Raw genomic sequence first — 15,397 nt, 5'->3', positions numbered from 1 at the left:
CTTGACTTACAAGCATGTAAACTTGAGGCAAAAAACACAAGAAGTGCTTTTTTGCCATTTTTGAACTGTCACCGTTGGCATATAATGAAACAAAGACTGCTAAAGTCATCAGATTTTACTAATAAACCTACCAAACTCTGTGTAAAAATAAAATATTAATGCTGCCATCTTTCTAAAGTCATTTTTACACCCCTCTAATTTGACTAAATTGTCTTTCTACAGAAAAAATATTAACAAAATCAAAAATTCGAACCAGGGACCTCTGGTTGAGTTGACACGGAATGACCCATATAGTATATAACATGATACTGATAGATTACCACATTCATGTACTAAAATGTGGTATTTGGATGGGGCAGTGTCTATAGACTACAGAACATGTTTTTCCATTCCATTGAGCTACTTTCTCATTGTTTTTCTATATAAACGTGCTAGGCGGACACGTATGACCGCTGCGCTCAAGTTAAAATCAGTTAAACTTTTAATTATCTTGATACCTTGCATTTTTCCCTATTCCACTGCCCCATCTTGCATTTTTCAAAGCAAAAACAGGTTCTACTGTGTGAACTAGCCCCTACAGACACAGCGAGACAGACACACTCGTGGCTGTATACGGGATGATTTTGGCAGTAGTATAGAAAGCTCTTGTGTTTGGTCGGTGGCCAGGACGTGCTGAGGTAAGCTGGGCAGGCCACATCGCTCTGTGTTTCACACCCTTCTTGAAACCTGCACAGACAACTCAAGCAGAAAGAGCTAATTTAGGAGCCACACGCTTATCTAAGCTTGAAAGGAGGGCTGACTGTGAGAGAGATAAAGTGAGGGAAAATTAGTGTAAGAAAGAGGTTTACAAAAGGATTACACGGTGATGCTCATGTGCAGTATTTAGAGTTTTCTTTTTTTCTTTTACAATCAATATGTCAATAGCTTATGTTAACCTGATGAATCATTGTCCTCAACTTCATTGTGATAAATTTATAAACTCATTCTGTTTTTCTACCTAATTACCCCTGTTCCTGTTTTCTCTTTTCCTTTAGGTATCCTCCATTTGCGCCTGCTGGTATATGTGCAATTAACCAAACCCCAGCGTGGAATCAAACCATCTCCTGGACCTGAAGGCAAAGCGGAGATCAGATTCCTTACATCACATATCCAGTTCTTATTCCCCTCTTGGGTAGTACAAATGGACAGGAAAAATCCACCCTGCATTAAACAACAGGAAGTAGTAATGCCCATAGCAGATGAAATGGACAGAAACCGTTGTGATACTGAGAAATATGTTATATTCAGTTCATTTTTGTTTTTCAGTGCTTTAATCCCTCTGAGACTCTAAATATGGACCTTTGAGAGGTATCCGGCAGCCTTTCTTTTTCTTTTCTGGTTTGGATGCTTATTTGATACCTCAACGGCATAAACTCAAGCCTGTTGGGTATTTTAGAAGTGGGTTATGTAATTGTCTTTTTAGATGCCAAACCCCAGAGAACTCGGAGAAGGAGAAAACCTCATCAGCTAGTGCTGTGAGTGGGTTTGTCGGCCCTTTTGGGCCTAAACCCAAACCTCAGCTTTTTTTTTTTTTCTTTTTCTTTTTTTTTTTTAAGGCCGTTTGGCACCCAGGAATGATCTTTGAATATGGACTTTTGAAAGATCTGACTGGCATTAGATGTTCTTTCAGTTGAGTTTTGGAGTCCCAGCAAACCCGCGATCTTCTGGATTGGATGTGTTTAAGATATCTTGAGGTTGCAAACCCACGATTGTTATGAATTTTGGAAATCAAATTTATATACTCATCATTTTAGATGCCACTGCCGCTTACAAAGAACTTAAGGAAGGAGAAAACTTCCATTGACTAGGGACTTTTGGTTCTTATTGGGCATGAACCCATATCTAACCTTGTTTTAAGGCCATTTACCACCCAGGAACGATCTCTGTATGACTTCCACCATTCCTCAAAGACTTTGAAAATGAACTCTTGAGAGATCTGACTCGCATTAGATGCTCTTTGAGTTTTGGAGGCCCAGCAAACCCTCAATCTTCTGGACTAGATGTGCTTAAAATACCTTGAGGTCATAAACCCAAGATTGTTATGAATTTTTGAGGTCAAATTAATAAACTTATCATATTAGATGCCACCACCATTTCCAGAGAACTTAAGGAAGAGGAAAACTTCATCCAACTAGGGCTTCTTGAGCCCAAACCCAATCTCAACCCCTTCCCTCCCTTTTTGGCCATTTGGCTCCTATTTCTTACCTCCATCTCATCCCGACCTCCACCATTCGCCCCTCGCTGGCCACGGCAGTCCTCCCTCCCCGTTCCCGCCCCCACCCTCCCCCTTCTCATCACCCAACCCCTTCTCATCACCCAACCCCTTCCCCACACCACACTTCCCACCCCTCCACCCAAGTCACCATGGCAACCGGCACAACCACCACCGCCCGTGAACATCTCCTAGTGGTGCGGAGGCGCACCCCGCACATGCGCTACACGCTGAGCCCGGAAAACCTCCGCAGCCTTTCGTCACAGGGTGGTTCTGGGAATGCGGGGAGCTCTAGAGGAGGAGCTGCTGAACCGATGGGCCTGCAGCGAGCCAACAGCGACACCGACCTGGTGACGTCGGATAGCCGTTCCTCCTTAACAGCCTCTACGTACCAGTTCACACTCGGGCGAGGGCAAAACCTGGTCATCTCTTGGGACATCAAGGAGGAGGTGGATGCCACTGATTGGATTGGGCTGTACCATATCGGTAAGATGTTTTGGGGTGTGGGGAAACTCTATTGAAAATGATGAAATATGTTACTTTTTTGGAAGGTAAACTTATGTTTACTTACTGCAGCTAATAATGTTACAATGCATTATTCCTTTTGCCGTTAACAGAATTGCAGAAAATAATAAACACTCCCCCATTCAATCATTTTAGACAAACAGGTAGTTCTGGTCAAAGCTCACGGCATTGGTTGAACTAATGTTGTTACGCTCAAACAAGCAGATTGCAATGCCATTTGGTGCCAATAGAAGTGCAGAAATTGCAGCAGCTTCGAAACTAAAGTGAGGTGGAGAAGGGTTTGTCTCCTTAAAGGTGCCATCGAAAGTTTTTTTTTTTTACAAGATGTAATATAAGTCTAAGGTGTCCCCTGAATGTGTTTGTGAAGTTGCAGCTCAAAATACCCCATAGATTTATTTTAATTAATTTTTTTAACTGCCTATTTTGAGGCATAATTAGAAATGCGCCAGTTCAGGCTGCGGCCCCTTTAATTGCTTGCGCTCTCCGCCCCCTCCCGAGCTCTCGACTCTATCACTGCATAAACAAAGTCCACACAGCTAATATAACCCTCAAAATGGATCTTTACAAAGTGTTCGTCATGCAGCATGTCTAATCGCGTAAGTACAGTGTTTATTTGGATGTTTACATTTGATTCTGAATGAGTTTGATAGTGCTCCGTGGCTAACGGCTAATGCTACACTGTTGGAGAGATTTATAAAGAATGAAGTTGTGTTTATGAATTATACAGACTGCAAGTGTTTAAAAATTAAAATAGCGACGGCTCTTGTCTCCATGAATACAGTAATAAACGATGGTAACTTTAACCACATTTAACAGTACATTAGCAACATGCTAACAAAACATTTAGAAAGGCAATTTACAAATATCACTAAAAATATAATGATATCATGGATCATGTCAGTTATTATTGCTCCATCTGCCATTTTTCACTATTGTTCTTGCTTGCTTACCTAGTCTGATGATTCAGCTGTGCACAGATCCAGACGTTAATACTGGCTGCCCTTGTGTAATGCCTCGATCATGGGCTGGCATATGCAAATATTGGGGTCATACATATTAATGATCCCGACTGTTACGTAACAGTTGGTGTTATGTTGAGATTCGCCTGTTCTTCTGAGGTCTTTTAAACAAATGAGATTTATATAAGAAGGAGGAAACAATGGAGTTTAAGACTCACTGTATGTCATTTCCATGTACTGAACTCTTGTTATTCAACTATGCCGAGGTAAATTCAATTTTCAATTCGATGGCACCTTTAAAGTAGTATAGGCCTAATTTTTCATGCAGAGAATGTAGCCTGTAGACATTGTGATTGCAGTTTGGACAGCTTTGTTAATTCTGTTTCAAAAGAGACCTTGTTTTGACATTTTGCACCATTTATTTGTGTAGACTGGATGCCATGTAGGCCAACAAGAATACATATAGTGTACTAAAGTCAACATGAAGTGTTGTTTGCAACATTTTACTTTAATCTGAAGTATTTCTGGCTGAAACCAAGCACCAAGGCAGTAAATTGTGCTAATTCTGATTTTATGAATAGATCACATTATATAATTTGTGATGTGTTATCCCCAATTTTGGCTTTGAATATCCAAAAGGCACATAGTCTGTTCTCTAGATGATCTTTGATTATTGTTATGGAGTTTTATTAATGTTTTGCAGATTCATTCAAAGTTTTTCTTCATCATTTAAGATGTTTGCTACTAGTTTTTTTCTGTTAGGGGTTTATTTTTATCTGGTAACTTAAAGGTCAGATTTGTCATATGTTTTGACAGTCATATGAACAAGGTTTGGAAATAGCTGAGATAGAAAAAACATTTCTGGTCTGAAAAGGTGGATAAATGGAAAAAGATGATTCTTTCTGTTACCGCTCCATTGAGCTGGATATGGACAGGCTGTAACCCAGAGGTGGGTGGTATGACTAAACTCTTATTGCGTTATATGAGTAATTTTATATTATATTAATGGTAAAGTATAATGCAATATTTCAACCACAGTTTATATGTATTTTTTACATAAGCATTTTACATAAGCATGCATTAAAGGTCCCGTTCTTCGTGATCCCATGTTTCAAACTTTAGTTAGTGTGTAATGTTGTTGTTAGAGTATAAATAAAATCTGTAAAATTTTAAAGCTCAAAGTTCAATGCCAAGCGAGATATTTTATTTAACAGAAGTCGCCTACATCGAACGGCCAGTTTGGACTACATCCCTCTACTTCCTTCTTTAATGACGTCACTAAAACAGTTTTTTGACTAACCTCCGCCCACAGGAATACACAAGAGTTGCGTTTGTAGAGTGTGTTTGTCGCCATGTCGTCGAAACGCTGTTATTTTCATCCCGCAGTCCAATCACCGGGTCTGATTCCGGCTCAAATTGATAGGGTAAAATTAAAGACACGTTTACAATAACACTGAGCGCATGCATCTCCACGTTATGGTAAGAGGCGTGACCTTTCCGGGCAAGATACGCTAAGCTGCTGTCGAATCACAACACAGGAACCGCTGGCACAATCAGAACTCGTTACGTATTTCTGAAGGAGGGACTTCATAGAACAAGGAAGTCATCAGCCCGTTTTTATGACAGTGGAAACAGCGGTATACAGATAAGTAAATTATGTGAAAAATACTGTGTTTTTTTTACACGCGAAACATGAACACATGTTATATTGCACACTATAAACACAATCAAAGCTTCAAAAAACCACGAACAACGGGACCTTTAATGCATATTTATTGATAATCATGTAAAGTAAATATTTAACATCAGAATGCTACTTCATATAAATTGACTTTTTTGCTTTATTTGGATTTTTATTTTATGTATGCAAACCAAAATGTAAGTTTATTTAAATGTAAACATCGTATCTACACCTGATGTAAGTGGTGATGCTCGCCAAAATCATCAAAATTTATTGTTCATTTTGTTTTTTTTCCCTGACTGATAACCAACACTCGTTATCCAATCATTAACTGTTAACTGACAAGATTCTCTAATTAGAATTAAATTAAATTAGAATAAATTTGTCTGTGACCCATTAAAAATACCAAAATTACACCCACAAACAGCAGCATAAACAACAGAACGTGAGGATGCACACACCGTCACATGACGCACATGCAGCGCTTCTGTGAACACAGAAAAAAGAATAAAATTACATATAGGCCTATAAATAAGTAACAGATTAACAAAAAGAAAGAAAACACTATATATGCTGAGACTACTCAGCTACTGAGCTTACTCTTATCAGTATGACCATAAATGACAGAGTATTTTAAATGGTTTCCGTCGTTATAAGGAAAAAATTCAAGTGATCGCGCAGGCGCCACACACACACACATACACAAACAAACACAACCACACTCACACACAGTTCTAGCATTGCTAACTCGGCATCTGTGCCATTCAGCATGACTACCGTTAAATTTAAAGGATTTGTTGTGGAGTGAGGGGATCTAAAATAGCCTATAGCTATGTTTATAGTGTATTAGAAAGGAGTTCTTCACCAGTATTTTACACTATTTCTGAATGTAGGCCTAATAATAAAATGTGACCTATACGTGACTTTTTTTTCTCTCTCAAAAACACAATTTTATATCTGTAGCGTATTTTTTAACCATGCTGCAAACATTTTAAAATTTCTTGAAAAATTACTTGAAAAATTCTTTAAATTGCATAGTAAATACAGAAGACTACCAGTGAATAAACACATGAAAACAGATGAACTGCTGACTCTGTTATTCACTGTCTTAATTGCACCACGTCATTAGCTACATTTTATCTCGTCTTCTCCTCTGCACTTGCACTGATGATTGAATCTAATTACTCAGCATTATTGCGGATGCTTTTGAGAGCCCATAACCGCCGTAGTTTTGATTTGTAGAGGAGAGGTGGGAGGATTAGCGAAGTGTGTCCCATGAGATACCAACCAACCATGAACAAGCTCAACCCACCAGTATCCCTAGATACAGACTAGAAGAGCAACTGCAATATAAGTAACCATTCACTGACTTGCACTATTCACACATTTGTAATGTTCAGAGACATTATTTCACTATCATTTTAGGGTAGTTGCAGGTAAAGTGGACACATTTGATATTTCCTTTCCCCACTGTATAGTGTAGTGATGGTTAGCTATTTAAAAATCTTTAATTAAATGAAATGGTTTTGTTTGAGGTGCAAATCCAATTGGAATAATATTCTTAAAGGGGACCTATAATGCCCCTTTTACAAGATGTAAAGTCTCTGGTGTCCCCAGAATGTGTCTGTGAAGTTTCAGCTCAAAATACCCCACAGATCATTTATTATAGCTTGTCAAATTTGCCCCTATTTGTGTGTGAGCAAAAACATGCCGTTTTTGTGTGTGTCCCTTTAAATGCAAATGAGCTGCTGCTCCCGGCCCCCTTTCCAGAAGAGGGTGGAGCTTTAACAACAACAACAAAACTGGAGAATCTTACGCAGCCAAAATGAGGATTGTCAGTAACGGTGTTCAGCCTTACATTGTTCAAACTGGAGTCGACACTGATGGAGAGACTCAGGAAGAAGTTACAACTTTTAGATGAAACTGGATATTTCTGAATGGTTAGTGGATAAATTTATGTAATTGCTGTGGAGTTGATTCAACTCATCGACTAGCATGTGCCGTCATGTTAATCTTTTGTGCAAATCCAGCGTTGAATTGATCCTCACTTGATGTAAATGACGGCATGTCAACAACTCTCTACTACAACAACTCTTCCTCTTCTCTAAAGCAGCCCAACATGGCCTCACCCCCTTTGTTGCATGTTCTTGGGGGCGGGGTTTATCTAAATTTTAGGGTTTGTGTTGTCACCAATCCAGGAAGAAGCTTGTTGTAGTCCATACCAGCCGTTTGTTGTAGTCCTTAAAAAGCGATTTCTGTAAAAGTAAATATCTCCCTTTGCATTGAACTTTGAGCGCCGTAACTTTGCAGATGTTGTTTAATGCTTTTAAATGGCCAACAGCCATAAACAAAGTTGTCAACTTAACATGGAAAACACCTCCAACACTTGCAACCATTTCCGTTATGTTTGTAATGTAAACTAGTGAATTTAAACTTCATAAAAAATTTTCAGCTAAAGAAAAGCATTAGCTTGAATCATATGTATCAAGACTGCTTCAGAAACACAATCTCTATAGATTTGGCTTCTTGGAAGTGGGTATTTAGTGGTGCAAGCTACGGTAATGATACCTTGAGTTGTGCAGCTCGGTGTACTATTACTTTTCGGTGATCTGTCTTTCTCTTTGCAAATGAAAAAACAGGCCGAAAAGTACTTTAGATGGACCTAAATTATCTAGGGATCGAATATTGATATCATAAAACCCCTCAAGCTCCCACAAAATCATATAATCATTACTCACATATTGGTAAAAAATATAAGATTTAATGATGTAGTTCACATAAAACCTTGCTTTTCGTTTGCTTATTCTTAAAGATAGATGCATATTATATACAGTAAAGAAGATTCTGCTGGTATGAGCACAGGGTTCAGGGTCAGTGAAAGCCGATCCCTCACTCTACTACAGCCATCTTCATGAGGCCATCGATCAGGACGGGGGAATTCCTCTGTGGCCTGTCCCAGAGGAAGGCCTCTGCTCAGGGATTGTGCCCACTATCGATCCGCTCAGATCCTCTGGAGTTTCATTCATAGTCCTATTTTCCCCATGGGAGTGACCTGATTTATGACCTGTGCTACACACAAACAGAACAACTGCCTTAATATGACCAGTTTGATTTGGTTCATTTTATTGGTAATACTTTATTTTGATGGTCCATTTTAGACATTACTTTGCAACTACATGTCAACTAGCAGTCATTAGAGTATTAGTAGACAGTCTGCTTAATATCTGCTAACACTTTATTTTGATGCTCCTCAACAGACATTCTATATGTCAATTTATTCTACTAACCTGAACCCTAACCTAACAGTCTACTAATACTCTAATGAGAGTTAGTTAACATGTAGTTGGAAAGTTACTTATAGTAAGTAGAATGTCTAAAGTGGACCATCGGAATTAAAGTGTAACCATTTTATTTGTTTTAAAACAATAATTATAATATTAATCTCATTATTTTTATATGTATGACTCATTCTAATGTATGCATTCAACTGAATGCATTCAGTTATTCCGATAAAAGATTTAATCCTTCAAAAAAATCAATACCAACACCACATTTATGGTCACATCTCAGCCCAAAATCAAAAGAAAGAAACGATAAATTATATTTTCCATAAAGAAATTGAGGTCTTTTTTTTTTTTTTTTTTTTGCATTAATATTTTCATGACAAATTAAGCACATTTTCTTCACTTTTACTTAATTGTACTAAAATTAAAAGAGGTAAATACATGTCAATACAAAGTAAATCTCTTTATACATCATAAAAAAATTAAATATCATGATAATATTTGTTTTACTGCCTTTTTATGCTGGTTTAAATAATTGAAAGAAACGTATGTTAATTTTTTCATTATAATTTGAGTATAATGGGGATTACAAAAAACTTCCATCATAAAACATCTTGGCACGTTATGTTAAAGATCATATGCTCAATTATTATGAAAATGTCATGAAAAAGAATCATAATGGTGTTAAAACATTTTGTTTTCCTCATGAAAAATATTATTTCATATTTTTAAAAAATGTCTTTTTTTATTTTGGGATCAAATGTTACCTCGAAAAGGCTTCAGGATCCACCCATAAATCAGTGGATGAGAAGGTCTATTTAACACTTTCTGATAAACAGTTATTTGCCATTTCTCTTCTTTTAATGTCAAATTAGTTACCTTTAAAGGGGTCATGAACTGCGTTGTTTTATTGTTTTATAATGTTTCCTGGGGTGCACTTATAATGTTAATAAGCTTTTTACATCCAAAATTGTCATAAATTATAAATAAAAGGCATTTTTCCTACCCTGATTTTAGTCCTCTGGTTTGAGCGCTCTGTTTTAAGGGGCGTGTCTGCTGTGAGACTTCAGTGTAAACGCCCACTGCTGTGATTGGCTGACATCTTTCCATTTGAAATGGCCAAGTATTACTCTCTCATTTAACGCGTTTTTACTATTACAGCTCTCAAGGATAACTAATCGTGAAAAGTGCTGCATTCATTTAGATCTATGGCATTATATTTAGATCGTGGCATTAAAGGTTGCAGAGATGAACACTGTAGCTGATCACAGACATGTTGTTGTTGAGCGCATGAAAGCAGTGATCTCGTCATTGCAACTCAATTTCTGCATGTTAACAAATGCTTTCATCTTCACTAAAAGTGCAAACGCGATATAACTAAGAGATTCGTTGAATTAAACGGGAGTTTTGCGCGTCAGTCACGATAAACTTGCGCTGTTTGATTGACAGCTTCAGCATGCGCTGCTCCAATGATTGCCAAGGGAGCTTTCTTTGATCACTTTCTTTATATAATTTAATCACCGTTAAATAAGAGATTATTTTCATCCTACTAAGAGAAACAACGCAAGTTTACGTTTAGTCACGGGATTGATTTACTGACACACAGACAAAGAACATGACTGTACATGAATCATTAATATCAGATCAGGCATTAGAATTAACACAGTAACTTACATGTTGTTGCATTACTGTCGAGTCCAGGCACTGCACAATATTTTGTAATCCTCAGCGGCATGTTTATTGCTTGGTAGCTCGGTTTAGCACCACATAGGCCTATGTTACTTAGGCTACCTATTCTATTGCATTGCATTGTGTATGAAATGTGCTATACAAATAAAATTGCCTTGCCTTGCCTTGCATGTCATGCACAAATCGGTGGGCGGGGCTAAACAGGTAGTGATGAAGTAGGCGTTGATCTTCTTTTGCGGAGGCGGTGCTTGCTGCCCTTTGACGTCATAGATCCCCAATTTGAAAAACCTGTCGTTTGCTGGGTCTGGTGTCAATAAAAGCTTTTATTGGACAACAAGGAAGTTTTTAGCTCTGAAACTTACAGGATACCCCTTTAACACATTAAACATTGTATTAAACTTATTTACTTCTCTTATTTTTGATCACATGCTCAGAATATATCCTGACTTTACAGTAAGGCATTTAGCTGTTTTTTCCGGGAAACAGGATGATGCAAGGCTCCGCTGCAATGGAGTCAGAGATGATTGATTTTTACGTGAGTCATGTGACACGGTCGGGTGAATTGTGGCTCCTTGTAGGCATTCAGTAACAGAGGCCCAGTGTCAGCACTGTGATATAGTTTCAGATGAGCTGCTGTAGATCACAGTAGACAAGGCTGGTCTGTTCACTGAGGATCTGACAGAATGAACAGTGTCCTAAAATTACTGTTCACAGACTAGAGACAAACACGGGCTGTAAACACTTCTTCAGAGGAAACTCACTTCTGAATGTCCGATTCTTGTTCATGAATTCATTTATGATTGTTTGCAACTGGAAAGATTTGAGTCACATGTTCACTGTCTGTCTTAAGACCTAATTCCACCTAAATCAGGCTGATTGCTTAATTGGGAGTTTTGTCATTAGATGTTATCCACTCTTTTGTTCAGAGACAGTTTGTCCTGAATCAGAGGGCGGAAAGGAGAAAAAGATTGTGTCACAGAGAGGTAATCAGCAGTGGGTCATTGGGTCTCTGGTTTATGTGGCTGTATTGATTAGACAAGCTCAGACTGGAAATTGAAGCTAATGTGCTCATGGACTCGGTTTACCCACAATGCCTGTCTGCTCTGAATCACTGCCAATCACTTCATTAGTGCCCTCTTTTTACTTTGCCAATAGATACTGGACTTGTAATGGAGATTAATCATTCTGCATTGTCCCACAGCTGATTACAATTTGTATTTTAAATCATTTTTTGTATTAAAATAAAATTGTATATGTAGATTGTTTTATATATATATATATATATATATATATATATATATATATATATATATATATATATATATATATATATATATATATATATATATATATATATATATATATATATATATTGATATGATTATATAGATTATATAGAGATTATAAATTCATACTATCTCTTTACTATTTTCTATTTACTATCTCTATATAATCATATAAAATATATATAAACATTTAATTTCTTTTTTAAATAATTAGCATTCTAAAAAAAATATATATATATATATATATATATATATATATATATATATATATATATATATATATATATATATATATATATATGTATATATGTATGTGTATATATATATATATATATATATATATATATATATATATATGTATATATATGTATATGTATATATATATGTATATATATATATATATATATATATATGTATATATGTATATATATATATATATATATGTATATATATATATATATATATATATATATATATATATATATATATATATGTATATATGTGTATATATATGTGTATATATATATATATATATATATAAATATAAATGAATTATTAATAATCTTAATAATGCTAAAATACATACACATATATAATTAATATTAATAACACAATATATACATTTTTGCATTATAAATATTATTTATATATGTTATTATGTTATTAAATTAGCAATATTATTTATAAAATTATAATTTATAATAACACTATATTTTTAGCACTATAAATATTATTCATTTAATTTGTAAATAAATAATATTTTTCTCTTTTAAATAATTAACGTTCTAAAAATATATTTATATATTACTTAATAAATTAAAATAAAATAAATGATTAATAATCTTAAATTTTTCCCACATTATTAATTTAATAATACATATATTCTTATTATAAATTATAATATTATTATAAATATTATATATATATATATATATATATATATATATATATATATATATATATATATATATATATATATATATATATATATATATATATATATATATATATATATATATATATATATATATATATATATATATATAACATATAATGTCTATATTTTATATAAAACAACATTGCCTGGCCTCTTTTAGCTGTCGTAGTTGTCATTGTGTAAATACAGTACTTTTATGGTGTATTTGTGCTTGAGTATGCTGTATTTACTGTATTATGCATCATGCATGAAAGGGTATTACGCTGTATTACTGTTGTCTGTATGGAGTAAGATCTGTGAGAGAGGCAAGCAGATGGGAGCTGGTAGGAGGCTTGTTTGATCAGGGGGGCATGTTGAGTTGAGGAGCTAAAGAGCAGGAAACACCAAGTAAGAACATGGTTCCTTACCTTCAGGACAAACACTTTACCATTGATTTGTTCTCAAGACCCTTAGAAAAGACGTTAAGCTCTTGAGAGAATGTGCCTGAGGTGTGGCGGCTGCATGGCACAATCGATCAGCCAACCCTACGAGTTTCACAGCCATGAGAGTTGTTGACTCCTGGCGGAGGCCCTTCATCTTAGTCATTTATGTATAAAGCAAATATTTACACGTTTTTGTGCCAACACAGATGAGACGTGTCCCGCTAACGTTTGGGATTCGAAGAACCGCGGGGTGAACGGCACTCAGAGGGGGCAGATCGTCTGGAGGCTTGAGGCCGGACCGTACTTCATGGAGCGTAAGTGAGAGTGTTGAAAAATGATATATGCTTTAGGTTTACAAGTTTACTGGCATCAAGTGTTTGGTATACTACAATTCAAAAGTTTGAGGTCAGGATATAATATAAGAATATCATATATAATATTCTTGGGCAGCAAATCATCATATTAGAATGATTTCTGAAGGATCATGTGACACTGAAGACTGGAGTAATGATGCTGAAAATTCAGCTTTGATCACAGGAATAAATTACATTTTAAAATATATTCAAATATATTCAAACTAAATTGTTCACAATATTACAATATTTCACAATATTACTGTTTTTTACTGTGTTTTTGATTTAAAAAAATGCAGAATTGGTGAGCAGTAAACTAAAATGATATTCTAGATTTGTGGAACTTTTGAACGGTAGTGTAGAAACTTCTATATAAAGTTTTAAAAAGTTTAATAGCAAACTAACTGGAAATGTGAGAGCAAAAATGCATATTCTGTGAAGTACTTTTTTTTCATTCATGTCTGTGATATTAACTTGCAATTTAAATCTGCTCCGTGTGTAAAAACAAAACAAATAATGTTTGAGTGATTTACATGATGGTCAGACAAACCTGTCCTGTACAACTGTGCAGTATACACTCTAAAAAATGCTGAGTTAAAAAATCAGAAAAAGATTTTGCATTATAAATGTTATTAATATGTGTATTATTATATATGTTATATATATGTTATTACATTAACAATATTAACTATTTAAAAAAAGTATAATTTATATTAACTCATATATTATATTATATTATTATATTATATTAACTTATATAATTTTAGCATTATAAATATTATTAATTTAATTTATAATTAATTTTATTAATATGTATATTATTAATTCCTGGGCTGTCACAATTGTCAGTCTGTAAATAAATAATAATATTTTTTTTTAAATAATTAATATTCTAAAAATAGATTTATATACTACTTAATAAATACAAAAAATAAATCAATTTTAATAAATAAATAAATAATTATTCATATTAATTATAATCTTAAAATTTGTTCCACATTATTAATTTAATAATGCATATATTCTTAAGATATATTTTTTATCATTATAAATATTATTGATTTTTATATATATATATATATATATAGAGAGAGAGAGAGAGAGAGAGAGAGAGAGAGAGAGAGAGATACAAGAAATATAAGATATAGAAATATACACTGGGTTGTTTTAACCTAGTGTTTGAGTTGTTTTGACCAATTGGGTTAAATGTTTGACCCAGCCTGCTAGGTATTTTTATTTAACTGAACTGTTGTGTAAAAATTAGTATATTGCTCACCTAAAAGTAACTCAAAATCGGTTGGAAATTAACATTTATTAATTTATTAACAAACAGTGTTTTAGTGCTTTACATGTTGGTCAGACAAACCTGTCCTGTTCAACTGTACCGTATACACTCTAAATGCTGGGTTAAAAACAACCCAAGTTGGGTTAAATATGAACAAACCCAGCGATGGGGTTGTTTTAGTCAGCGGTTGGGTTGTTTTGACCCAGTGGTTGGGTTAAATGTTTGCCCAACCTGCTGAGTAGTTTTATTTAACTCAACTATTGTTTAAAAATTGCTATATTGTAATTTTGAATCAGTAGTTGAGTTGGGTTGTTTTTAACCCAGCTTCTTTTAGAGTGGTTATTTCTATATTTATTGTGTTGAATTTCTGTGATGTTTAGGAGCAAGTAAAGCTGAAATCAGATTTTAATTTCAGAGAGAAGCTAAATATACAGATATCCTGTTCACTTAGCACTAAATGTGTCTTACAAAATATTTGAAAGATTAGATGCCATAAATCTCATAAACTTTGGCAAGATTTATTTTTTGAAACGCTCAGTGTTGCAGCCTGGGAACATGAAAACACTTTGTTTCTCAGCAGAGAAACAATAAATCCTCTGCACACTCATTCCTGGGAATTGCATAAGCCAGCCAATCAGATTACAGCTTGCCCTTTTGAGAAAGCTCTTTCCATTTTTGTGTGCATTATGGATCAGACGGTCTGTGACCTGAGGCTGAAACGATGA

At 34.7% G+C, this 15,397-nt stretch overlaps 1 protein-coding gene across 1 annotated transcript in view; it reads left to right on the top strand.

Moving 5' to 3' along the window:
- Positions 1–15,397, top strand: part of hecw2b (HECT, C2 and WW domain containing E3 ubiquitin protein ligase 2b) — a 71,714-nt gene that overhangs the window by 21,183 nt on the left and 35,134 nt on the right. Inside the window, exons 2-3 of the mRNA XM_048197989.1 lie at positions 1,035–2,737; positions 13,241–13,348. Coding sequence (XP_048053946.1) covers positions 2,404–2,737; positions 13,241–13,348 — 442 coding nt within the window. The 5' untranslated portion in view covers positions 1,035–2,403. The remainder of the gene's footprint in view (positions 1–1,034; positions 2,738–13,240; positions 13,349–15,397) is intronic.

The sequence above is a fragment of the Megalobrama amblycephala genome, linkage group LG7 (assembly GCF_018812025.1).
Source record: "Megalobrama amblycephala isolate DHTTF-2021 linkage group LG7, ASM1881202v1, whole genome shotgun sequence".
Taxonomy (NCBI): Eukaryota; Metazoa; Chordata; class Actinopteri; order Cypriniformes; family Xenocyprididae; genus Megalobrama; species Megalobrama amblycephala.
Note: the sequence above shows the minus strand (reverse complement) of the source record. Positions and strands in the feature narration are given on the sequence as shown.